Consider the following 24,163-nt stretch of genomic DNA (forward strand, 5'->3'; position numbering starts at 1 on the left):
CACAGATGCCACCAAGAGATTTGCATGTTTGAATCACTTCTCTCAGACATCACGATGACACAAAAGCTCCTTTGTAAGCTGAGCTGGGAATGTAACTGGCAAATCTAGCCTCCCCTCCTCTTGAAAAAAAAAAAAAAAGAGGGTCTTGAACCAGTAACCTCTGGATTTGTAAAGTCTAAAACACTTGGAAATGGGTAGAGACACAGTGGGGCAGGCTTAGGGTTATGGTACTGGCAACCGCAGGAACTAGTAGTAGCACAAGGATAGCCGGTGGTGTCTCCCTAAAGCATGCTGCTAAGTATTTCCGACACTGGGGACACTGGGCCTTCAGGGCTCATCTCTGGGCCCGAGGGGCTCCGCAGGCGGCTGCGGCCTGCGGGAACAGGGCTCAAGCTGGCCCAGGGCTTTGCGTCCTGGCCCAGCCGGGCCCCTGCAAAGGCCTGGGCGGCATAGATGCGGTGGGTGGGAGGGGGAGGCCTCGGGTCCTGGAGGCGGCTCTTCCGCTCCTCTGGGAGGCTGGCCGCGTGGGCTAGAGGCAGGCCCCTGGGCCCATCGCCCCCCGCGGGTACCGGAAGCGGCTTAGCCTCCCGGGATTCCTGGGATGCGCCACTGGCTGGGGAGAGGTGTTGAGTGTAAACGCCATCCGAGAGCGACAGCGACTGCGTCATCTCGCTGTGCATGCGCAGCCAGCGGTGGTGGCGACTGAAGCCGCCGTAGTGCTGGTGCTTGCCGGGCTTCCGCTTTCCCAGAAAGCCTAGCGCCGCGGGCCGTGTGCCCGGCGGCGCCATCTTGGTGTGATTCTTGGGGGCGAAGCCCGTGAGTGACAGGCCGTGGAGGACCTCGGTGCACGCGTGGTCTGGGTCTGGGCCCTGGGCCCGGCCTTGCTGCGGGTCCTGGCCCGGCCCCGCCGGAGGCTTCATGTCATGAATCTGAAGGACGTCGGGGGCGCTGCCGCTGAGGCCGCTGAGGGCCTGCTGGGCGATGTCGTGCGAAGACAGGTACACCAAGTCCAGGTCTCGGGGGCTGAGGGCGTCGCTGGAGTCGTAGTCGCTGTCGGTGGGGAGGAAGACTTCCGAGCAGCCTTCTTCATCAGAGCCGGGCTGGGACTCTGCAAAGCCAGGGACACGCGTCAGACCACGGGCCAACTCTGCCCTAGCAGCCGCCTCACGGGTAGGGCTGGGCCCTGGGTCTGCACTCCGGGGCCCCGCGCGTGCCTTAACTCCTCTGGTCACCTGAAGTTACGGGGTTATCGTGTTACTTGCCTGTGTGGGGGCTTGAACCTAGGGCCTCGTGCCTGCTAGCTTGCTTGGCTAGAGCTGTACCGCCTGAGTCATGCTTCCGTCCCTGCTTGGTGGTGGTGGTGGTGGTGGTTTTGGAGCTGGTATACTTTTCTGACTTGGCTCACTTTGAGATCACAGCCTATTGAGTAGCTAGGACTGTTAAGTGTGAGCCGTTAGTATCCCAGCTACTTAATACTTTTGAATATTTTCATTTAGCACAGATCATCGCTAATTATGTAGTTGGCCTCTGACTTTAGGTTCAAGGAGAGGGACTGACAGGTCCCAACTTAGACAATGATGGAGGAACATTGCTTTGTTCCCTCCACCAGTTTGTATTATTCTCTGGGCACAGATTCCCAGAGATGAAACAGGAAGCAAAAGTGAATGTTTTTCATTCCCTTTGCTTATTTCAGAGGTGGGTTTTACATTTGGCAGATTATCAGGGCTTTGAAAATGGGAGGGAGGAGTGGCAGAAGATGAGAAAACTGATTTCCAGTCTTAGGTGCTCTCTGCCTCCTTGCTCTCTGATCTTTTCTGATGTAACTTTTGCAAGTTTCTTTGAGCTTCAGTTTCCTTATCTATATAGTTGTGATGATGATGAAATTTACCTATGGGGTCAAAATAATCGCTTACATAGTATGAATACTTAGCAAATTGCCACTTGTTTAAAAGGCAAAGCAATAAGGTCAAAGGAATAAAACAAAACTAGAAATAAATTCAGAGACAGAAATAAACCTCAAGGTGTGTACTGTAATGGCCATTAGTGAACCGGTTTATATATCTGTAGATCTTTTTTCATTGACTAGTGATTGCTCACACCCCTCCCTGGTACATTTATGTATTACAAGAATTACCTTCATTACTCTGGAACTTAGCCTGTAGTAGGCACTTGGTGAATATTGTACTTTTTAATTTTGAAAATGTACAATAGTCTTAAAGAAAACAATTTTTATTCTATAAAATTGAAGCAATGCCAATGAGAAATTCCCATAGGATTTTAAAGTGGTATTTAATATACTGATTTGAAAATCATATGGAAGAGAAAATTTATGAGAACAGCTAACTTTTAAAGACACTAATATGGAAGATTCCATTTTACCAGACACTAAAACATACTATAGACCTTTGGTCATTAAAAGTTTTCAATATTGGTATAGAAATGGACAGATTTACAGAATAGGAAAACAAAGTCCAGAAATAGTCAATTTTGTGTGATAACTTAACATATGGAAAATATAACATTTCAAATTGAGTGAAATAGATTACTTAGTATACAGTTGAGACAACACTATTTTGAGAATTAGAGAAAGTCCTACCTCATATATATATATATATGTATATATATATATATATATAAATTTCATATAACAAGCAAGCCCCAAACTTATTAAAAGACAATATGTTTATAATTTTGGAGTGGGAAGTTCTTTTTAAGCAAGATGAAATACCAGAAGTCATGAAAGAATGAAGTGACTGATAAGTGGCTGATAAATGTGACTACATAAAAGTTTGATACTTTATAAAACAAACGATAGTATAAACAAAGTAAGGCTAGTGATAGGTTGTAATAAAAGAATACCACATATAACAGAAAATTAAGCTCCACAACAAAGAACTATTAATCAGAATACATTGCAAATGAACAGAAGATAAGAACCAAGAGTTGGGATAATAATTAATATAAATGGTCAATAGACATTCTGTTCAAAATAGGTAGTAATTAGAGAAATGGAGTTGAAACAATGGAGCATTTTACCCATTAGATTAAAAAAAATAGTGGTAATCTCACATGTTAATGAAGTGTAGGAAGCTAGGGACTCTCATGTAATGATGGGGAGTATAAATTGGAACAGTTCTTTGGACAGCAGTTTGGCAAAATATATTAAAAATGTGTACATCATTGGTTCTTTCAAGTCCTTTTTTGGATATCTGTTTGAGATATTGTCACTACATGCACATGGAAGCATTTACAAGTTATGTGCTACAATATGATTTACAATAGTGTAAAACTAGATATCATCTTGTGGTTGAGAATGATGTGAAAGGAAGACTTAGAAGCACAAATACACCAAGAAAAGAAAAGTAGTTTACTTGTAGAGCTTGGCAAGGCAGTTCATATTCAGAAAAACTGGCTTGTTGATAAAAAAAAATGCAACAGATAATTGAAAACACCTCATCAGGTTACCTGGTCATAATAAATCTTTTTATAGTAGAAAATCAAGAAGTAGTGCTGTGGCTCGAGGTGGTAGAGCACTAGCCTTGAGCAAAATAAGCACTCAGGCCCTGAATTCAAGCCCCATGAACAACAAAAAGAAAAAAAAAGGAGAAATATAGTAGAAAATCTGACACAATTGTTATAGAAATATTGAAAAATTCAAGTATGAATTTTTTGGGTTTTTTTTTGGCCAGTCCTGGGGCTTGAACTCTGGTCCTGGGCACTATCCCTGAGCCTCTTTGTGCTCACAGGTAATGCCTTCCACTTGAGCCACTATGCCACTTCTGGCTTTTTTTTTAATTTTTTAAATTTATTTTTATTTTTTTATTTTATTTGTGAACATATTATACAGAGGGGTTACAATTACATGGGCAGGATAAAAGAAAGACCTGCACATCTGAAGAGAATGATTGTGATTTGTTTTCTAGTTTTTTTTTTTTTGTTGTTGTTGGTTGCAGGGCTTGAACTGAGGGCATGGCTCTGTCCCTCAGCTCTTCAGCTCAAGGCTAGCGCTCTACCACTTGAGCTATAGCGCCACTTCCTCACTTCTGGCTTTTTTGAGTTGTGTTTTGGAGATAAGAGTCTTATAGACTTTTCTGATCTCAGCCTCCTGAGGAGCTAGGATTATAGATGTGAGCCACTAGCACCCAGCTTAGAAATCTTATTTTAAATTTTGAATACTAATCTTTTTCAAGACTATTAATAGGACACATCTCTTGTGATGTTGGATAGTAGCAGCAGGCGGAAGCTCCCAGTTAACCATGAGATCATGAGGGTAGGCTGCTGATACTGTGTATATACTGTGTTGTTAACCACCATATTGCTGGTTAACCAAATCTAATAATACCTAAATGAATCACTAACCTTTTCAACTGATGGACATTACCTCCATTGTAAGTTGAGGAGCATCTTTTCTTGAGGTTTTAAAATTTTAATTTTTTATTATCTTATTTGTTTCAATTCAGTGTGCCAATTTCTGTGTTAAATGTATCTTGATCATTGTGATTCTTCCCATTATTCTCCCCTCATATTCATCCCAACCCCACCCATCTGCTCATGTTTTTTAGTTCCATTTCTATATATGTATATTGAGTCTTATGACTATCTTTACCCATTATTCCTCTCTCATTCAGAACAGTGTGTGTGTGTGTGTGTGTGTGTGTGTGTGTGTGTGTGTGTGTGTGTGTGTGTGTGTGTGTGTGTGTGTGTGTGTGTGTGTGTGTGTGTGTGTGTGTGTGTGTGTGTGTGTGTTCTAGTCTCAGGGCCTGGTCACTATCCCTGAGCTTTTGTGCTCAAGGCTAGCACTCTACCATTTGAGCTACAGTTCCACTTCCAGCTTTTTGGTAGTTCATTGGAGGTAAAAATCCTATGGACTTTTCTGCCTTGGGCTGGCTTTGAACTATGATTCTCTGACCTCAGCTTCTTGAGTAGCTAGGATTATAGGCATGATCCACTGGCACCCAGCAGAAGATAGATTTTATGAAAGAGGTTTAGCAAATAAGATGCAGGTTTAACCAGGTGCTGGTGGCTCATGCCTGTAATCCTAGATATTCAGGAGGCTGAGATCTGAACATGGTGCAAAGCCAGCCTGGACAGAATCATCTATGAGACCCTTATCTCTAATTAACAAACAAAAAACCATAAGTGGTGCTGTGTCTCAAAATGGCAGAGTGCTGGCCTTGAGGAAAAGAGCTCAGGGACAGTGTCCAGGCCCTGAGTTCAAGTCTCATGACTGACAAAAAAAGAAGATACAGATTTATAGGGGACAGAACATTTTATTGAGATATGATTAGTGAAATACGATATCATATCTTACGTTCTTCCTTCACTCCTCCATCCCTATTCTCTGTCTATACTAACTTCAGTGAAAACAATTTACTCTATACTGATTTTTCCCTCAAGATGGGCTTCGAATAATAAATATTCAAATAATGATAACAGGATTATAAATGATGAGACAAAGAAACAGTACAAATAATTTCATTTGACTAAAATGTGGAATTTTGGGGAAAATGAAGCTACTCAGTATGGGTGCCAGCAACTATACTCTCATAAATTTATTTTGGAGGAGTGATGTTGATCCAGATGCATTGTACTCACAAACTGCTCTGTTGAATGGCATTCATGTAAAAATTACTTAAAGATAATAAAAATATTAAATAATAAATTTATCTTGGAAAAGTAAGTTTAATTTTGTATATGAATGCAGCTTTATTAGTAATAGACTCAAAATCTACCCAAATACCCTTCAGTGGATGAGTTGTTAGCTGGTGGCATATCCATGCTATAGGACATTATTTATGAACGAAAAGAATTCCATATACATTTATGATATAGTTATGATGAAGAATAAATTATTGGTTGCTAGGATACAGATGAGAGAGATGGGTAAAGATATACGTTATAAAAGGGCAAAGGGAGTTTTGTCATGATTGTTGCAGTTGAGTATCTTGATCAATTATAGTAGTGATTACGCAAGACTATATCTGTAATAATATTACATAAAGTTGCACATATGCCCGGCGCTGGTAGCTCATACCTGCAACCCTAGCTACCAGGAGGCTGAGATCTAAGAATCATGGTTCAAAGCCATTGTGGGCAGAAAAGTCTCCCATGAGATTTTTTTTTTTTGGGGGGGGGTCAGGTCATGGGGCCTGAACTCTGGGCCTGGGCGCTGTCCCTCAGCTCTTCAGCTCAAGGCTAGCGCTCTACCACTTGAGCCACAGCGCCACTTCTGGCTTTTTTCTTTTTGCTTATGTGGTGCTGAGGAATCGAACCCAGGGCCTCGAGCATGCAAGGCAAGCGCTCTACCACTGAGCCACCTTCCCAGCCCCCCCCCCCCCCCATGAGATTCTTATTCCCAGTTAACCACTGAAAAACTGGAAGAGGAGTTGTGGGTCAAAGTGGTAGAATGCTAGTCTTGAGCAAAAGAGCTCAGGGACAGTGCCCAGGCCCTGAGTTCAAGCCAACAACCGGAAACAAAGCTGCACACGTGAGTCCATCCACACGACTCTGTGTGTGTTCACACACACAATGACTGTAAGGATAATGGGAGAATCATTCATAGAAAAATCAGGTTTTTGGATTTTTGACAGTGTTTTGATTTTTGATGTATAAGAGTTGTATAAAATAAGGGAGAGACCGAGGAAGGGGTACAAGAGATTGCCGGTATATTTTTCTGCAATTTCCCATGACCATAATTATTTCAAAGCAAATTGTTAAAAAAGGGGGAAATTTAATTTTAAGAAGGTCAGGGCAGAACCACAGGAGAATATTAGATGCCTAAATGGCAAATGTACCGTATTTTGTAGTATAATTATTAATTAATCTTGAAGAATTGACAGCAACTGTAATTTAGGATAGTTGCCTAGCAGGTAAGATTTAAACTCTACTTCATATACAAGAGATAACAGGAAAACCAGCTTAGAAAGTTGTTTATACTATATGCTTCCTCAGCATTTTTCTTGTTTGGGCTGTAAAGTGAGCAAGATCAGTGGTTGTGTTGAGAAAAGTAGACGTCTAGGAAAGTTATTTATTCCAAAATGTCTTCTGAGCATGTATCTGTAATATTCAGTCAGGGTTCCTGTCTTCAAGCATCTCATAGACAGTAGGTTGGACAATAAATTAGAAAATACATAAGATTATTTTCAGAGAATATAAGTTATATGAACAAAATGAAAGTGAACTTTAGCTAGTGAGTAACTTGGGAAGAAGATTATTTCAGTTAGGAGGTAAGAAGCAGCATTTCTGCAGAAATGAGAAGTATAAATGAAACCCTAGTGATCAGAGGCAGTCATCTTTGTGAAAGTTTTATGAAGAGTGTTTCAGAAAACCAAGAAAAAGTTCATGGTTGGGAAGGTGGCCCAGTGGTAGAGTGCTGCCTTGCATGCATGAGGCCCTGGGTTCGATTCCTCAGCACCACATAAGCAAAAAGCCAGAAGTGACGCTGTGGCTCAAGTGGTAGAGCCCTAGCCTTGAGCTGAAGAGCTGAGGGACAGCGCCCAGGCCCAGAGTTCAGGCCCCATGACCGGACTCCAAAAAAAAAAAAAAGAAAGTTCATAGGTCTCAAAAGTTACTAGGTTTCAAATAATGGTTTTTAGAAAGATGGACATAGTAGTAAGACAGAGGAGTTAAATTGTACCCTGAAGTAGACTGGGCAGTAGAAGGGATGATAAATTTAATTCAGGATGGGTTAAACTTGAGGAGATTGCCAAAGTATTTAGGAGGAGAAATGGAAGCCTGGTGGGGGTAGCAAGGTTGAGGGAAGATGTTATGGAAATGGAGAAGAAAGAACCACCGATGATTGAAGATGTAAGTGGTGAAGTTAATAAATATAACAAGATACTTGATCATGGTTTGAGCCAGGGTTAGTGTTGTTTCTTAAAATGGTGGAAGGGCATGTTCCAGAAAGGAGGACATGACTAAGGATGACAACACAAACAATAGGTTAAAAGGAGAAAAATGAATAAAGACTTGGGCTGAATGCCTGGCTTTTCTTCTTAGCCTCCTTTCACACTCACACTTCTTCCTCTCTTGTGCATGCTAGATGGATGCTGAAACACTGAACCAAATGTCCAGCTCTCATATTCTTTCTTTTTTTGTGCTGGTCCTGTGGCTTGAATTGAGGGCCTGAGTGCTGTCTCTGAGCTTTTTTTTTTCTCTCTCTCAAGGTTAGTGCTCTACCACTTGAGCCATAGCTATACTTCTGGCTTTTTAGTGGTTAATTGGAGATAAGAGTCTCATGGACAGTTCTACCCAGAGTAGCTAGTATTGTGGGCATGAGCCACTAGCGACTGGCAACTCATATTCTTTAAAAAATTTTTCAGGCTGTACCCTTTCCCATCTTTAAAGGGGAAAATCAGGCACTGCAACCATTATGATCTCATAATTTATTGGTGGTTTTTGATGGTGACAGGATGTATGTCCTTGGAATGATAAAGAAAAAAGGTTAACTGAAGATTAGATATTGGGCTTGAGGCTATGTATGTGCTTAGTGGTAGAGTTCTTGCCCAGCATGCATGAAGTGCTGGGTTTGATTCTTCAGTGTCACATAAACAGAAAAAGCCACAAGCAGCTCTGTGGCTCGAGTGGTAGAGTGCTAGCCTTGAGCAAAAGAAGCTCAGGGACAGTGCTCAGGCCCTGAGTTCAAGCCCCAGGACTGGCAACAACAACGAAAGAAATCAAACTAGAAATAAGATGCATACCAAGAATTCATAATTCGCTTGAGTTAAACTTTCTTCTCCATTCCTATGGTCACTGATCTCTGTTAAATAATCTATATCTACTTGATAATATCCATCATACATAATAGTAACAATATCTGATATTACCTGAGTACGTATTGGGTGCCAGCTATAATGGAGAGTGCACTAAGTGCTTATAGTTCCTATTTTGCAGATGAGAACACTATAACTTCAAAATTTAATAACATTTTTGGCCAGCTGCTGATGGCTCATGCCTGTAATCCTAACTACTCAGGAGGCTGAGATCTAAGGATCACAGTTTGAAATCAGCTGGGGCAGAAGAAAGTCTTTGAGGTTCTGACCTCTAATTAATTGCCAAAAGGTGGAAGTAGAGCTATGGTTCAAATGATAGAGTGCTGTCCTTGAGCTAAAAATAAAAAGCTCAGGAAGTGCCCAGACCATGAGTTCAATCCTTAGTATTGGCACACACAAAAGATTAATAAAAATTTGAAATGTACACAGCTAGTAAGTGGCAGAATTGGCACCCTAATACAGATTGGTGTCACTCTAAAGACTTCCTATACTGTTACCCACTTTAGCATTTCTGTGGGCTGACAAAGCTTCCAAGGACAAGAATCTGATTCATGTAATCATACAGTTCACTCATAAATAATTAGTTAAATTCTCTGTAAGGGCTTTTTTTTTTTGCTGGTAGTACTAGGTTTTGAATTCAAGGACACTTGTTATTAGATTTAGGGGATAATCCAGGATGTTTTCATCTCAGGATCATTAATTATATCTGCAAAGACCTTATTTCCAAATGAGATAACACTGACAAGTTACAAGGCATAGCACAGAGGCATATCTTTTTTTGAGGACACCATTCAACCTACCATAAGACTGTTGGTTAAAATGACTATACCTAGAAACTATCACTGAGGAATTTGTAACATTTTCTATTTCCTAATCAGTTCGAGCACTTTGTATAGTAGTTTCTGTCTTTATCTTTCAGTATACAATGAGAATGCTTATTGTTTGGAAAAGATCAAGGAGTATATAAAGTTTAGAATATCAGCTTCAAAGATGTGACATTCTAATATTTCAGTGGAATGTTATATTCTAAGAGCTAGTTTCTTAGCTAGGGCTTTACGGATTTCTGCAAATGGAGTTAATTGTTCCTTTAACTTAGCTCTGGTAGCATTTTATTTAAATATGTTACTGTTATTATTTATTATAAATTATCCATTTTCATGTTTAGTTTTTCATTGGACTATAAATGTAGAGAGTATGTACTATATCTTATTTATCTCTGCTTAGGAAATATATAAGTTAATCAGTGAAGGAATGGACTAAGGAACAAATCAAGGGAAAGTATGTATAGAATTTTCTGTATTTCCCCTAACTGATCTGAACATAAACATATGAACATGAATAAATGAACATCTGAACATGATCGTGGCAACCTGCCAATTAGACTGTGTCTAATCATCCTTGTGTTAGCCTCTTACATGGTAGAACACATGGAGTTAAAATGAAATTGAAGCAGATACTGAAATCTAGGAGCATAAAGAGTATTGAGATTGGATTGTCTCTTAAAAATAATACTGTAAGTACCAAAAAAGAATTGAATTTACTTAATCTGCCATAAAATTCCTAAAAATAACTACCAATTTAGTTTTGAAAAGAACAATTGTCTTAAAATCAGACAAACGGGTAGAAGTCCTGTCTTGCTCATTATTTTATGTGTGATTCTGAGCTAGTCACTGAGCTTTTCTGAACTTTTTTCATCTGTAGCACATATATAATTATATTGAGATTTTTAAAAAGATATGTAAGTGCCTTATATATAGAAGGTGTTAATATTATTGAGGTCCTTTCTATTCTTAATAGAACATAGCTAGAAAATTTACTAAAATAAATTGTATCAAATATATCTCATGCATTAAGTGTTTGTATGCTTTTTGTGCTATTGGAAATTAAATTTATTCTATAGTCATGCCTCTAGTTCATAAGAATGCTTTTAAAAATAAAGAAAACAATGCTTTCTGAATGGTGTTATGTTGATGATCTAATCCCTTGCTGTATTTCCTTTCCTCTTTTTTGTTGGTACTAGAATTTGGACTCAAGAGTCTTGTGCTTGCTCAACTGGCAAGATATCACTTAAGTCATACTTCCAGACTGCTTTTAACTGGTTTGGAGATGGAGTTTCTTGGACTTGCTGCCTGTAATGGCATCAAACCATAATTCCCCAAATCTGAGCCTCTGGTGCCTAGTATGAAATATTCTTTTCTTTTTAACCATACTGGGGTTTGAACTTAAGACCATGCTTGATAGACAGGTACTCTTCTACATGAGCCACAACTCTAGCCCTCAATGCTGTTTGCTAGCTATATTTAACAGTGAATTAGTATTTACTGGAATTCCTTCAAATGTGAGAGACAGGAGATAAATCAAGAGAAGACCTATTTAAAAATGTACAGCTTTAGTGAATAAATATATATACATATGTATGTATAAATATGTATGTATATATATTTATATATTCATATGTGTATATACATATTATCTTGTTGATTCATGAGTCCCACCTAGGAAACACTGCCCTACTGGGATTGTAAATATTTGCTTGCATTGTGGTTGTATTAGTTATTATGAGACTTAGTGGAACCTATTGCTTGGAGTGGTATGCTCTTCTCAGAACAGACTGGGAAAATCTCCAGCATGCCAGCCCGGGCACTGAGTAGAGTTTCCAAGGACTTAGGCCACTGCTTCTCCCTCCCTTCCTGGAACAGAAGGAAGAATGCAGCTTCCATCCACAGAACCAGGCCATATGCTCCATTAACCATTTCAGGCTCCTTGCCCAGATACTATTTTAGTAAACCTGGTTATGCTCCTCAATTTCCCTTTGAGGGCTTACTAGGCAGGCCAGTAAGGATAGAACCTTGAGTTTCTCCTTTGGTTGACATGGGAGCTGCTTGATGAAAGTTCTGACTGTAGTACTAGTGCTGGCTTAGTGCTTGACCTTCTGGCCATTGTAATGGATGTTGCAACTATGAGTGAGGTCAACAACAGCAGAGTAGAGTTGATGTTGATTTTGAGGACATTATGTGGAGATGACATTTCAGGAAAGAATAATTAACTTAAAGCTCTTGTTTTTTTCTTAATGGTAAGGATATGTCAGGGCATACAGACAAGAATACAGTATATTTGCCCTAAATCTGTGATCTATATTAATATTTCTAATGTATTACTATTGTACATATTTACATATATGTGAAATATATGTATTTATGTATGTACCTATCTGTCTATTTATATCTGTTTCACTGAAGTTATATAAACTGAGTAGAATTTAATTTATAGTTTTTTTTTAAAAAAATGGACTCTGATTAAATCTTAGGTAGAACCTCAGAATTTTGTTCACCTTTTAATTTCCCTAGAGAAATTGTATGTTCAGATTCCTGTGAACTTTTTTGAACTGTTTAGCTTATGCCATAGTATTCTTAGCACCATCTGGGAAAAGGTTACCAGAAAGATTTTACATTTGGAAGATCCAGGATAATCCTCAAGTACCTCTGAAGAAACAACACCCTCTGCTCTCTGTTGCTCCACACATGTGTCACTAGGAGAGAAACATCAGCATTGGAAAAAAAAATGCTGCCACCTGTGACCGTTGTACCCACAGAAAAGGGTGGGAGAAAAAATACCCATGCAGTGGACCAAATCATTCCACCCCCTGTCTTGAGCTGCCTGTACTAAGTGCCAACTTTCCCTCTTGGGTCTTTGGTAGATGCTTAATTTTAATTGACTCAGAGGATTTGTACTTTTTGCTTTGAAAACCAAACAGAAATGGGAAGTTAAAGAACTCTACTTTGTGATAAGCTCTGTATTTACAGTTCTTCAGGCTATTAGAATTTAGAGGAACCCTACCCAGAGAGAATGAATTGTACTGAAAACTTTGTCTTGAGAATAATCCAGTGGAATACTCTTTAAATTGGATTTTCTATCCTTTTATAAATAGTTTCCATACAAATCAAAATGGTCACATTTGTGGAGAAGGCAGGGTATTCAGGGGTAGATTCCCTTGCTCTAAAATGATTTTGCTTTTATCAAGGGATAGGACACTAAATCCCCCCCCCCCCCAACAATGCTTCCCTGTCATTAAGTTTCATTTGTCATTTGCTGTCCTTCTAACTTTGGTATTTCACAGCCCATATAATCATGGCTTCAGAGAGATAAACCCAAGAGAGAACTTGTTTTTGTTGTTGTTGCTGGTCGTGGAGCTTGAACTCTGGGCCTGGGCGCTGTCCCTCAGCTCTTCAGCTGTAGACTAGACCAGAGCTCTACCACTTGAACCTCAGCCCCACTTCCAGCTTTTTCTGCTTATGTGGTGCTGAGGAATTGAACCCAGGGCCTTATGCATGTAAGGCAAGCACTCTACCACTGAGCCACCTTCCCAGCCCGAGATAGCAGTTTTAAGAAAAAGATTGATGTGATAACTCACATTTTAAGTTTGAATGTAATTGGCCAGATTCTCCCAGTGGGGAATGTATGTAGTCCCTCCTCAGGCCAGTGAGGAAGTTCTATGGCAGAGAGAAGGCTACCCTCATACACACAAGAGGAGCCTACTTGGGACACTGTGGCCAAGAGATTAAACACATGGGAAAGCCTGTGAACAGAGGGGGAAGATGAACTGTGAAGGCAGAGGTAGAATGAAAGAGTTGTTGATGGAATTATATGAACTGCTGAACATCAGAAGTCGTTTATTTCCTGCATTAAAAAAATCATTCCAGTCCTGTAGTTCTCTAGCTACTGGTTTCCCTCCCTCTTTTCTTTCAAGTAATGTCTGTTAGGCTTCCATCTTTTCCCCTTGACAAACTGCTCTCAAGATTACTGATGGCTTCCTTGTTGAAAAGAGCAAAACATCAGAAGATTTACAGTTGTTTTATTTAACCTCTCTTCATTATTTGGCACCTTTTAATTTCTGTGACACTACTCTTTTATTTTATTTTGTTTCTATGGCTGTTTCTTATTGGTCCAGTCTGTTTTGTTCTACAGGCTTCCGACATAGTCTCCTCTTCCTGTTTTACCTACTCTTTCTAGGGAAACTCAGACATTTTATTTGTTTCAAACATTATTTGAATGCCAACATGCCAACATAGCTCAATTATCCTTCCTGGGCTCCAGACTTCATTCTTCTTGTTTTCTTTTTATCAGAAACGAATTCAAATTCAACATATCCAGCTACCCAAGCCTATTTGTAAACCCTCCATTTTTACAAATAACATCATGATATCCTGAGATACTCCTACTAAACACTTGTTACTAACTTTGTTAATAACTTCCTTTGTTAATAAATTCCTAATTGTTTTCCTTGCTTCTAGTATTTTCCCTCTATAATCTCTTCACACAACAATAGATTTCATTTTAAAGAGTAATTCAGATCTTATCAATCCTTATAATTTCTAATCGTCTTCTGACACAAGTAGGAAAAAAAAACCCCAAACTTTATAAAGGGGACTATAGAACCTTCCTCTTCAACCTCTATTGTGTCTCTCACTACGTACTCTTTTATTCATTCTGCGCAAAGCACTTCAGCCTTCTTTCCATCCTTAATCTACCTTAGGGCTTTTTGCTGGATTTTTTTAAACCTGGAAATTTTGGGCTGGGAATGTGGCTTAGTGGTAGAGTGCTCACCTAGCAAGTGCGAAGCCCTGGTTCTATTCCTCAGTACCACATATACAAAAAAAGCTGGAAGTGGTGCTGTGGCTCAAGTGGTAGAGTGCTAGCCTTGAGCAAAAGAAACTCAGGGATAGTGCCCAGGCCCTGAGTTCAAGCCCCAGGACTGGCAAATAAATAAATAAATAAATAAATAAATAAATAAATAAATAAATAAATAAATAAACAAACAATAAACCCTGGAATTCTCTAATTCTAGATTTTCTTCTGTGATTGGTTCAAATATCACCTTCTTAGGTAAATCTCTGCAGGCCATCCTAGTGTTCCACATCTTTCTGCCTGCTCCCATGAGAATTTACTCTTTCATATTCTACATTGGACTTTTCACCTTCTGATACTATCTTTTTTTGTTTCTATTTTTATTGCTTGTCATTCTTTCCAGACAGTTTTATAGGAAGAAAGACTTTGCTTTATCATTATATCCTTGCCAACTTGAAGAGGACTTGACACATAATAGACAATCAATCAATATATATGTATACACATGTACATATGCATAATGCAGATATATGTATACATATACATATATTTATATTTATTTGTTTGTGCCAGTCCTGGGGCTTTAACATGAGGCTAGGATGCTGTTGCTGAGCTTTTGTGCTCAAAGGTAACATTCTACCACTTGGGCCATAGCTTCACTAATAAATATTTTTAAAAGAGAAAGATGAACAATGTTTTTGGATCCTGAGTTTCAGCTAATCTGTATATTTTCTGAATTACAACATAGTTGTTATAATCTGTTATCTCTGACTTTAATGCTCCCCTTTTCCTCTTTTTATACCAAGTTCCCTCTTGTCCAGGGTAACAGATTCCTATCACTGTCTCCAAGAAGCTCACTTTGACCTTCTGTAGACCTTTGCCACTCATATCCAATCACCAGGTCTTTTTGTTGTTGTTGTTAATTTATTGATCTTTCCCAGCAGACTAACTTCTGGAAGAGATCATATTTTATTTGTGTTCCCAGATCAGTGGAAGTTTGTGAAAATACACTCTAGAAACTGTTTAAATAATTATTTTGTTGAATTAGTTGAATTTCTTTGATATGCTGTCTCGTAAATTCTTCCACTTGCTAACTTTTGATTTTTAGGCAAAACTTTGAAAAATATCACATACAAACTTGCTTATAGAAAAGGTTCATAATGCTATTAAAATTTTTAATAGCAATGAAATTAAATATATGAATAATATATTGTCTATTATATATTATATATATATACATCTCTGATATAGATTGTCTTATTCACTAATAACTCATTAAGATACAGACTTATTACCATTTTACATTCTTGGAAAATAAGACTCAGATGTAGTATTCTCAGCACATATAGGTAGTAAGACAGCTAGGATTTGAATCCAGAGCTTTGATTTCTAAGCTTAAACTCTTTCTGCTACACCATACTGCCCCCTATGGGACAAGCCTACATATTGGGATTGCTTATTAAACTATTATGAAAATTGGAGCACTTTTGAACTGTAGAATCAAGCCAGATTCTTTAAATGGCTCTCTTTAAGTTAAGATATATATTTATTTTTGTGCTTGTACTTAGTCTTGAATTTGGGGCCTAGTGCTGTCCTTTAGCCTTTTTGTTCAAGGCAGGTACTCTACCATTTGAGCCACAGCTCTGCTTCCAGCTTTTTGGTAGTTTATTGGAGATAAGAGTCTCTTTCTACCTGGATCTTCAGATCTTAGCCCTCTGAGTAGCTCAGATTACCTGTGTGAACCACTGGTGCCTGGCAAATGGCTATTTCTTTAATCAACTAGAAAAATGATACTCATCTCAAAATGCTCCAGGAAAGAATGTTATGCAGTATTCCCTATGCTTAGGGTGCTTTTTCCTTGTTTATACATACAAAGGTATTTTGTAGATATTTGTGTTAGCCTAGTGAGATTTTTTTGCTAATTATATATTTCATGTAAACTCAGATTAAATTCCACAGGAGGAGTTAGATAACTTGCTAAGTATTTTCATCAGATTGATAAGGCTAAGTGACTGACTTGGCCTCAGGTTCAGCGTTCTAATTTATTGAAGCTTTCTCTCATACATTCTCCATGCTAGCACATTGATGCCATGTAGATAGGGGACTTGACTTCACCTCACACCTCAGATGAGACTTGCTTCCTGCCTCTCTGTCTGACATTGAGCCTGTTCTTGCTAGTTTGGTCAGCTTCTGCCCAGTGAGGGCTGACTGCCTCATGTGGCAGTCTTCATTCTGCGCCTCTGAGTCTTTTTTCCTTGCTTCATGTATTTTATATATTGGAAATAGTGACTAGAACTGGACTGAGACTTCCTTTCCTTTAAGTGGAGCTGATCTCAGGTCATTACCCTAGGTTCTTCCTCTGGTTTTGTTTCTTCTGTATTTCTACATTCTTACCACTCATTGAACAAAGAACTTCATCAGTAGAGGACCAAGCATCTAGTGACTGAATAAAAGAACTTTAGGTATTTTTAGATTTGTCTTCCGCTCCCCTTTAAAAATTAGCATATATTAATTGTACAGATATTTCAGTGAATTATTTACATACAGGCATGTAATGTGCTTGGATCAAATTCATGTCCTTTGTTACTCTCCCTTATTCTCACCCCCAGTTAAAACATTTTATTTTATTTTTTGCCAGGCCCGGGTGGTTCACACCTGTAATCCTAGCTACTCAGGAGGCTGAGATCTGAGGATCACGGTTCAACACCAGTCTGGGCAGCAAAGTCTGTGAAACTCTTATCTCCAATAAACCACCAGAAAACTGGAAGTGTTGCTGTAGCTCAAGTGGTAGAGTGCTAACCTTGAGCTGAAGAACTGAGGGACAGTGCTCAAGCCCAGAGTTCAAGCCCCACAACAGAACAAAAAGAAAAAAACAACAAAACAACACAAAACAACCAAAAAAACCCCCACACTTTTTTTTTTTTTTTTTTTTTTTTGTCAGTGGTGGGACTTGAACTCTGGACCTGGGCGCTGTCCCTCAGCTCTTCAGCTCAAGGTTAATGCTCTACCACTTGAGCCACAGTGCCACTTCTGGTTTTCTGGTGGCTTATTGGCTATAAGGGTCTCCTGCTTGGACTGGCTTTGAACTGTGATCCTCAGATCTCAGCCTCCTGAGTAACGAGGATTACAGGTGTGAGCCATCAATGTCTGGCTTTAAGTAATTTTTAATGATTTTTGTACACGTGTATGAATATTTAGGTCATGGTCACCTTTCTTTTCCCCTCCCATCTCCAGCCGGTTTCCACCTCCAATAGTCCCCGCTGCTTACCGCTCACTGCTTTTCGTCTGTGCATCTCTGGGGATGGAGATGGTGATGGAAGACAGTCTATATGTGATGATGTAGAGCTGATCTTTTTTAGATGATGCTCATCCAAGGGGTTTATCAGCTTAGTGATAGGTAAGCCAGAAATTGATTGTTTGTATCTTGCATATTGTAGAGCATCCATTATCCATCTCATTTCACGCCACACTTCATCTATTTGCTTTAGAATAAAATGATAAAAGTTATCACATAGCTATTAAAATAAGGAAGTTTATGCCAGGCACAGTGTTTCATGCATGTAATCCCAGCTACTTTGTGGATAAAGATCAAGAGGTTCACAGTTAAAGGCCAGCTTGTACAAAAAATAAACAAGACCCTCCAAATATCAATCAGTAAGCTTGGCATCTATGTTAGATGCATTGGTAGGGGGATTGCAGTTAGAGGTTGGCCTGGGCAAAAACGCAAGGCCTGACCTAAAATTAACTCAAGCAAAAAAAATGCGGTGGGAATATGAGAAGAAGTAGACTACCTACCTAGTAGTTCAAATTGCAGTACTGGAGAAATAAAAAAAAAAAAAGCACATTTTCCTGAGAAAGTTGTAAGTGAAAGTCAATACTTTCAAAATAGGTATTCAAAGCCAGAAAACACCTCTTCTTATAATTTCTTGTGTTTTGCATATTTTCTCCTAAGAAACTACGCCTTTGTCATTTGGTGGAAATAGAGGAAATTCCAATTTTGTTCAGTTCTATAATAACTTTTAGCAAGTCACTGTACCTTTTGAGCTTTAGAAAAAAATACCTCTTATGGTTACTGTGATAATTGAGTAAAACAATGAATTTCAATGTGTTCTGTGGTCCTGCAGGGTTCATTGCTCACACATACCAAATGTTAACTCCCTTCATTTAATGAAATACTCTTTACTGGAACAGTGTGGGGAAGGGAAATAGTAAACTCTGAATTTCAGAATGCTTGTACCTATGTTAAAAGAAAAGAAGGAACTTTATTAAACTTACTGCTTTAATACTATAACTGCTTCTAAAGAATAGAACAGTTTAAATAGCTTATTCTTCCTTATATTTATTTATTAATGCATAGTCATTGTACCAAACCATTTTCATTGTAATATTTTGAATGCATATTTAATGTACTTTGATTAAAATCACCTATTACTCTTTCTTATTTCTCTCCTCTCATTTTGAAACATTTTTAATGGGTTTATTCTATTTTGTACATGTGTTATTCTATTTTCATATATCTATATCTATATCTATATATGACTTCAGTCATAGTTACCTTCCCTTCACCCTCTCTTTTCATCTTCCTCCTCCCACTTATTCTCACCCTCAGTGCCTTTTTCATACTTAATCACTTCTGCCTCCAAGGTCTAGATTCTACATATGAGAGAGAACATAGGATATTTGTCTTAGTCTGGTTTATTTTGTCTAACCTGTATCCATTTCCATGCATTTTCTTATAAATGACATAATTTCATCATTCTTAATAGCTGAGTAATATTCTGTTCTGAACCTCCCATGCTTTCTTTATCCATTTGTTGTTTGGTGGTACTTAGGCTTATTGTATACTTTAGCTATTGTGAATAGTGCCGCTAACTTATATTACTTTGATCTATGCTGGTAATGAGGCTTGAACTCAAGGCCTTGCACTCTTACTTAGCTTTTCACTTAAGGCTAGCACTCTACCACTTGAGCCATAGCTCCATTTCCAGCTTTTTGTTGATTAAATGGAGGTAAGAATTTCTTGAATTTGTCTTCCCCTGCTGACTTCAAACCTTGATCCTCAGATTTCAGCCTGCTGATAGCTAGGATTACAGGTGGGAACTACCAGTGTCCAGCTCTATTTTTAGTTTCTTGAGGAATTTCTATACTGATTTCAAAGTGGCTGCACTATTTTACATTGCAACCAACAGTGTATAAAGGTTCATTTCCCCCAAATTTTGCAAATATTTGTTGTTTGTTTTCTTGGTAGATGTCATTTTGACTAGGATGAGATGGAATATCAGTATTGTTTTGATTTGCATTTCCTTTATTGCTAGGAATGTTGAACATTTCTTTGCCTATTATTTTGACCATCTATACATTTTTTTGAGAACTGTCTGTTTAATTCATTTGCCATTTATTCAGTGGATTCTCTTTTTAGTGCTTAACTTTTAGATAATTTTATATACTCTAGATATTAATCCTTTATCTGATAGGCAGCTAGCAAAGATTTTCTCCCATTCTGTAGGTTGCCTCTTGATGTCCTATAATAGTTTTCTTTGCTATGTAGAAGTTTTTTAATTTGATGCCATCCCATTGTCACTTCTTGATCTTCTTTCCTGGGTAACTAGAGTTGTATTCAGAAAGGCATTACCTATTTGTATATGTTCAACAAGAGTTTTCCTATATTTTCCTTTAGTAGTTTCAAAGTTTTAGGTTTTACACTAAGACCATTGATCCAGTTCATTTTGACTTTTGTACAGGGTGAGAGATAGGGATCTTATTTCAGACTTCCATACTCAGCTCTTCAGCTTTTTCATCACCTTTGTTGAAGATGCTATCATTTTCATGGTTTTTTTTTTTTTTTTTTTTTACCTTTGTCAGAAATCAAATGGATGTAGGTATGTGGGATTATTTCTAGATCTTCTCTTCTGTTCCTGTGTGTGTGTGTGTGTGTGTGTGTGTGTGTGTGTATGTGTGTGTGTGTGTGTGTGTGATGTAGGTATATGGGATTATTTCTAGGTCTTCTCTTCTGTTCCTTTGGGGTGTGTGTGTGTGTGTGTGTGTGTGTGTGTGTGTGTGTGTGTGTGTGTGTGTGTGTGTGTGTGTGTGTGTGTGTGTGTGTGTGTGTGTGTGTGTGTGTGTGTGTGTGTGTGTGTTCTGGGCTTGAACTCTGAAGGTAGATCTGCAGTCCTATTCCCCAGAATCCATGAATATTACCTTATATGATAGAAAAGTGAATATTACCTTATGTAGCAAGAGATGTGATTAAGTTAAGGATTTTGAGAGAAGGAGGTATTTGTATCAAGTGAGACAGAGGCTTGGCATGGTGGTAAATATGTGTAATCTTAGCTACCCAGAAGGTGAAGATAGGAAGATCATGAGTTCAAGGTTAGTTTGGGCAGGGTCAGAGACCTCATAGCAACACACACACACACACACACACACACACACACACACACACACACACACACACACACACACACACACACACACACACACACACACACACACACACACACACACACACACACACACACACACGACATAGGTTGGGGACATGGCTTAAATTGTAGAGTACTTGCATGCCTGAATAGCTGGGTTCAATCCCCAGTACTTAAAAACAACAACAACAAACAAATGCAAAAGAGGAAGGGGCAGATACAATAGAAAGAGGCAATGTGACAAAAACAGAGATGGAAATTTGTGAAGGAATGGCAACAGCCACCAGAAGCTAGAAGAGGCAAAGAAAAGACTCCCTAGACACTTCTGACAGAGTGGAGTTCTGCCAGTGCATGAATTTCAAACTCCTAATCACCGTAACTGTGGGAGAATAAATTTTTTTTGTTTCAAGGCACCAAGTCTATGCTAATTTGGTATAGCTGCTTTAGGAGATGGATATAATTATTAAAAATAATCCACCAGTTCCCTTTGGATAAGACTGCTCCAATCTCTTCTGAACATCAATAGAGTCAGTATAGAATTTTTTCTAGAAATTGCTTCTTAGTTTTTCTCAGTGATGAGGTGTACGGGTCTTAACTGAAGAAAAGAAAATCCATAGGTACAAGGAGACCTGTGGATTGAGTTTAATGGGACTTAGCTTGGTAGCTTTACATGAAGTACAATTTTTCACCCATTTTACTTTCTGTTGTTGTAAAAGTAACTGACAACATAATCCCCACTGACTTTAAGGTTCAAACTCAGCTTCTAAAGACTTGCTGACACATTTTTTAAAAGAAAGATCATTAACTCTCTGTCTATTGGTTAAAAGTTCTGCATCCATTTCTCACCTTGCTCTTTAAAAATTTTCACTTTTCTTCATATAAATTATGTCCCTTTCCCTTCTATCAGGCAAGATAATATTTTTATTAAGATGTAATAGTGATTGGTTTTCTCATAGCACAGCTACAAGGTGCTTGAGGGGATGACAGATTGGCTATATATAATGAGCTATGTCCTATTACAGCTTATGAGCATTTGAAACATTACAGCATATAAATTATGTCCTAATTGCTCTTTAGGCTTTAGCAGCTCAAAATATGTTAAGCCTCGGGTCTCCTAGTTTGACATTTTTCTTTTCTTCCCTCCTTCTCTTCTTTCACTTACTTTGACGTTTCTGCTGTGTGTACTATTTGAAAACCGTATGTGCCTTATCAATGATTTTACAACTACCCTATTCTTATCCTTTCTTCCTGACTGCTCTCTTTAGCTTTTTTTCTAACTGAATTTACATGGACTCCCTTGTTTTTTACAATGTCGTGTTTTGTGCAATGACTTCATCACTGTCTTAAATCTGGAGTTAAATGTTCCCATGACTGGTAGTTGCCTCTGCAGGTTATAGTCTGTGGTGGGTAAGTTGTGAAAACCAATGGGCGAATGGCAACTACTGATTTTGAGAGATGGGGGGAGGATGGGAAGGAGGGGAAGAAGGAGGAGGAGAGAGGTACAGACACACAGAAAGAAACTAAGCGGTCAACATAGTTAAGGGAGAGATAAAAATTGAGTTATAGTTATCCATATGATGTTGGGTGGAACAAGATGGTATATAGAAAGCTAAGGGTCCAGGGGAATAGTTTGGTTTTACCCTGCCAAAAAAGCTGTTTTTTGAATTCTTTGGGAATTAGCTTTTATACATGTGTATGTGTATCTGGCTGGATGGAAAGAGTATAGAGGGGCTCTCAAGGAGACCAGAGGAGGTGAAAACTTGCCAAGATCCTGGCCTTGCCTGTCTTTAGCCCTTTTAAAGGTATGATGTAAAGGAAACAGAAAAAGTTAACAAAGCCCTATGCTAAGCAAACCAGAGAAGAGGAAGGGTAATAGGAAGTGAAAATGGAGCCTGGAACTCTGGGAGGAGTTAAAGACTACCACAGAATGAAGAAAGAGTAAAAAGTATTGGATTCAGGGAGGTTTAAGTGGAATAAGACAGTCACACAACTTTAGGCATAGTCAGAGGAGTGTTTTTCTGAAATATTTCTGGTTTTTAGGTTTTAAAATGTTAGAGCTGACTAGGCCCTTAGAAGTTATCTAGTCAAATGCAAACATTTACCATATGAGGAGATAACTCCCTCCCAGGACTTATGAACTGTTCATTGCGCAAGAGTTTATGAGTAGATATTGAGATCTAAAATAAGTGCTTCTTGACTTCTAGTCCATGATTCTTACTGGGCATCATTGTCCCTTACTGGCTCAAAAGATAAGCTCTGGCTTATCTTCCATATCTCTCTATATCCTAGTCCTTTCCTACCTTCCATGTTCCATTTTTTACTGAAAAGGAAGTAAATAAGTGTTTAAACATGTTAGTTACCACATTCTCAGGTCAAGAGAACAAGTAATTTTTTGAAAAGTCATTTCCTTACTCTGGGAAGTCATTTAAAATACTTAATTTATAGCATGAGAAAATAGAATAATCCTGAAGATTTGTTTGCTCACTACTTAGCAATATTTTGTTCCTAAATACTTCAAAAGATTCAATCTTTGCATATTCATATTTCAAAGGGGTTTTCCTTCTTGGTTATGAATGAATTAATACAGAATTTATTGTATGTGCCAAGCACTTTGCTGAATGCTTCCCATGCATTTACTCACTGAATTCATTCGGTAACACTATGATAAATGTAGTGTGTATTATCATCATCCCTATTTTTCAGGTGAGATCAGAATTTCTAGAAAATTATTAGGCCTCAAGTTTACAATATCTCCTTACCTTACATTCTCATTTTACCCCTTGTTTTGATAATTGTCAGTTTCTTATCTGGTTTCCTTACATTTAATTTTCTTCTTAAATCCAGGAGATATATGCAAATTATTTGGTGACCAAGCAGAATAAATTGCTAACAGTGTACAACTACTATGGCCATAGCAGTGCATACAAGAAGAAAATCCTCTGACTGAATCTGTCCTTAACAGAGCTGTGAGAGTCTATCATTTACTGTTTCTAAAACTTTGGATTGCTCCCTTTTGCTTACAGAATTAAGGGCAAATTCCTTACCATGGCCTTTAATAAAATCCTTGTGGTCTGATTTCATTGCTATCTTTCAATCTTGCCTAATTTCTCACTATAATTCAATACTCAATTTGCCCCAACCAACCTTAGCTACTTACTACTTACCCAAACCCTGTTTTTCTGCTCTTTTCCTTATCTGTTTACATTTCCTTTCTGAATGTTTCATGTTCTGTTTTTTTCTCCTTCTAATCTATTTTATAGGCCAGGTTCAGATGTTAAGGAATGTCCTCCCATGACAGCCATATGTGGAAGTCTTTGTCATGTAACATTTTACAAGCAATATAGA

The 24,163-nt window shown here is 38.4% G+C and overlaps 1 protein-coding gene and 1 long non-coding RNA gene across 4 annotated transcripts in view; one reads left to right on the forward strand and one right to left on the reverse strand.

Annotated features, from left to right (window-relative positions):
- Positions 1-281: 281 nt before the first annotated feature.
- The window catches only part of Ankfn1 (ankyrin repeat and fibronectin type III domain containing 1), a 328,779-nt gene continuing 304,897 nt past the window's right edge, over positions 282-24,163 (reverse strand). For both annotated transcript variants that reach the window (XM_069993244.1, XM_069993243.1), the window contains 2 exons: positions 17,665-17,878; positions 282-1,108 (listed from right to left, as the gene is read on the reverse strand). In XM_069993244.1, the coding sequence (XP_069849345.1) occupies positions 282-1,108; positions 17,665-17,878 (1,041 nt within the window). The remainder of the gene's footprint in view (positions 1,109-17,664; positions 17,879-24,163) is intronic.
- The window catches only part of LOC138807461 (uncharacterized), a 426,938-nt gene continuing 403,570 nt past the window's right edge, over positions 796-24,163 (forward strand). The window contains exon 1 of one of the 2 annotated variants that reach the window (XR_011366159.1): positions 796-998. This is a non-coding gene — a long non-coding RNA (uncharacterized lncRNA). Of the gene's footprint in view, positions 999-1,069; positions 1,171-24,163 lie in introns of those variants that run through there. The other variant, XR_011366160.1, reaches the window with a different exon arrangement.

Source organism: Dipodomys merriami, unplaced genomic scaffold (genome assembly GCF_024711535.1).
Source record: "Dipodomys merriami isolate MVZ:Mamm:240054 unplaced genomic scaffold, mDipMer1.0.p SCAF_42, whole genome shotgun sequence".
Classification (NCBI taxonomy): domain Eukaryota; kingdom Metazoa; phylum Chordata; class Mammalia; order Rodentia; family Heteromyidae; genus Dipodomys; species Dipodomys merriami.